Raw genomic sequence first — 2,660 nt, forward strand, 5'->3', positions numbered from 1 at the left:
CGTCTGTGTGCATGTCTGTGTGCTCATCTGTGTGTGTGCATGTCTGTCTGTGTGCACGTCTGTGTGTGCACGTCTGTGTCTATGCACGTCTGTGTGTGTGCATGTCTGTGTGCGCACTTCTGTGTGTGCACGTCTGTGTGTGCACGTCTGTGTGTGTGCTTGTCTGTGTGTGTGCACGTCTGTGTGTGCGCACATCTGTGTGTGTACATCTGTGTGTGTGTGTGCATGTCTCTGTGTGTGTGCTCGTCTGTGTGTGTGTGTGTGCGCGTGCGCACGTCTGTGTGTCTGCACGTGCCTCTCCTTATTGCTAGTTACGTGTTCCCATGTTCATTGGTCCCTGCCACGTGTGTGTTTTAGGAGGGTATATTCCACCTGGCTTCTATGTGGTTTTGGAGAAAATCTTGGTCACTTCTTTTGTTGGGATTTAGAGGTGGATACCAGGTCCATGGTGGGGGCAAAGGGAAGGTCTTTCCCCACCTGCCCCATCCAGGAGGGCTTCGTGGAGGAGGAGGGTTAGAGTCTGATTTGTCCTTCTAGGAGATGCTGGTAGGGGTTCTCAGGGGAGGGGGGCTGCCTTTAGGAGCATCAGGCGTGTGAGTGCCTCGTCCTGAGGAAGTTCCTCTGGGTCGATGTCAGGCCTGCAAAGGTGGTCCCCTGAGGTTGCTTTGACGAAGATATGGTCCTCAGACAGCACAGAGGCAGGGCCCGTGGAGACATGGTGTGCTAGAGTGCCTGTTGTCCAATGCCTGCCTCGTGTCCCCGAGACTGACGGCTGGCCGAGCCTGCAGCGTTTGCTGTCTGGCCGCCCACAGAGCAGGGTTACTGAGGCCAGCTGGAGGCCTGGTTCTCACCCTGGAGCGTGCACCGGAATCAGCAGAGGGCTTGTTAAAGCTCGGGTTGCTGGTTAGCCCGCCCTCCCTCCCTCCCACGTGTCTGATTCAGGAGTTCTGGGGCTGACCTGAGGATTTGCACTTCTGACACATCCCCAGGTGAAACTAATGCTGCAGGTCTGGGAACCCCACTCTGAGAAGCAGTGCTCCGGGCCAGTGTCCTCACCAGTGGCTGCACACCAGAACCCCCACCCTGGTGTCTGGGTCATACCCCCAAGGACACTCATGTAACTGGGCTGGGCCTTGGTGTTTTGATTATCCCAAGATTGATAGTCACTTTCCTAAAAAGAGGAGAAGCTTCCTCACAGGTTTCTGGGGGGCCCACTGTGGGTGAAGGCCTGCTGCACGGCCTCCCTGGGAGCTGCTAGATAATAAGACAGTACCTTCTGAGCTCCCCAGGCCCGAGCAAGGAGCCCAGGCAACCATGGTCCTCCATGCCAGGGATCCTGTGGGTCTGGGGAGGCCAGGATGTCTGAGTTGAACAAGTGCCAGGTGGTTGGGGTGCATAGGAGACCAGTATCTGGGGACACTGGGCTGGAGGCTCCCCAGGCAGAGACACCCGTTGTCCGAGTGATCCCGGGGCCTGTGTTCACTGCCGCTGTCTGGGTCAGGCCCTACCACAGGCTGAATCCTGACTACGAGAGGCTGAAGATCCAGTGCGTGCGGGCCATGTCGGACCTGCAGAGCCTGCAGAAGCAGCACACCAACGCCTTGAAGAGGTGCGAGGAGGTGGCCAAGGAGACCGACTTCTACCAGTGAGTGGGACTGCCTCGTGGCACTTAGTGGGCCTTCAGCAAGTGGGGTTGGGTCTTTGGGTCTCAGTTTTTCTAAGTGCAGGCTGAGATGTGAACCTTTCACACCAGCTCGTGACGGCCTCGGAAGCAGAGCTGGTAGGAAAGGGATTGAAAATTAGGCAGTAGGCCAGGCAGATGGCTGGGCGCCTGGGTCCCTGTCCAAGGGCTTTGCTGCAGCTCCTGCGGTAGGAGAGGTGGATGGGCCTGTTCCCCTTTGGTCTCCTGGGGCCCCTCTGGGCGTACTGACCTGCCTTACCTGCTGACCTTTGCCCGGGCCTCAGTCCTCAGAGGTGCCAGGCCTGTACCAGGGAAGGGCTCATCTCCTTGCCTGGGCCTTCCTACGTCTGCCCTTTGGTATATGAGGTTTTTAAAAATGGTTTGGTTCTTTCTGGCCTTTGGCTGATACCAAGTTTTGGCCTGTCTCTGAGTGCTGCTGTCCTGGTTACTGTGGGCTCCCATTGGGTGTATTGGGCGTACTGGGCCTGGAGGGGCTGCAGAAGGGGGGCTGGCGGGGGTTGGAGGCTGGCTGCCATTCACTGTGTGTATGGGGGTTGTAGCACACTCCACAGTCGGCTCCTGAGCGACCAGACCCAGCTGAAGGATGATGTGGACATGCTGAGGCGGGAGAACGGACAGCTGCTGCGGGAACGTAACCTGCTGCAGCAGTCGTGGGAGGACATGAAGCGGCTCCATGAGGAGGACCAGAAGGAGATTGGTGACCTCCGGGCCCAACAGCAGCAGGTAGAGCTGGGCAGAGTGGCAAGGAGCAGACCAAGGTTGTGCATCCTCCTACCCCGTCATCCATCTACTCGTCATCCATCCTCCCACCCAGCATCCGTCCTTCCACCCACCATCTGTCATTCCACCCACCATCCATCCATCCATCCATCCTTCCATCCTTCCACCCACCATCCGTCCGTCCTTCCACCCACCATCCGTCCTTCCACCCACCATCCATCCATCCATCCATCCTTCC

General features: G+C 57.9%; 1 protein-coding gene across 1 annotated transcript in view; it reads left to right on the plus strand.

Annotated features, from left to right (window-relative positions):
• The window catches only part of DLG5 (discs large MAGUK scaffold protein 5), a 122,883-nt gene that overhangs the window by 62,290 nt on the left and 57,933 nt on the right, over positions 1–2,660 (plus strand). Inside the window, exons 4-5 of the mRNA XM_025850496.2 lie at positions 1,502–1,645; positions 2,242–2,425. Of these exons, the coding sequence (XP_025706281.1) occupies positions 1,502–1,645; positions 2,242–2,425 (328 nt within the window). The remainder of the gene's footprint in view (positions 1–1,501; positions 1,646–2,241; positions 2,426–2,660) is intronic.

Source organism: Callorhinus ursinus, unplaced genomic scaffold (assembly GCF_003265705.2).
Source record: "Callorhinus ursinus isolate GAN/ISIS: 27379988/994484 unplaced genomic scaffold, GSC_fseal_2.0 scaffold31, whole genome shotgun sequence".
Lineage (NCBI taxonomy): Eukaryota > Metazoa > Chordata > Mammalia > Carnivora > Otariidae > Callorhinus > Callorhinus ursinus.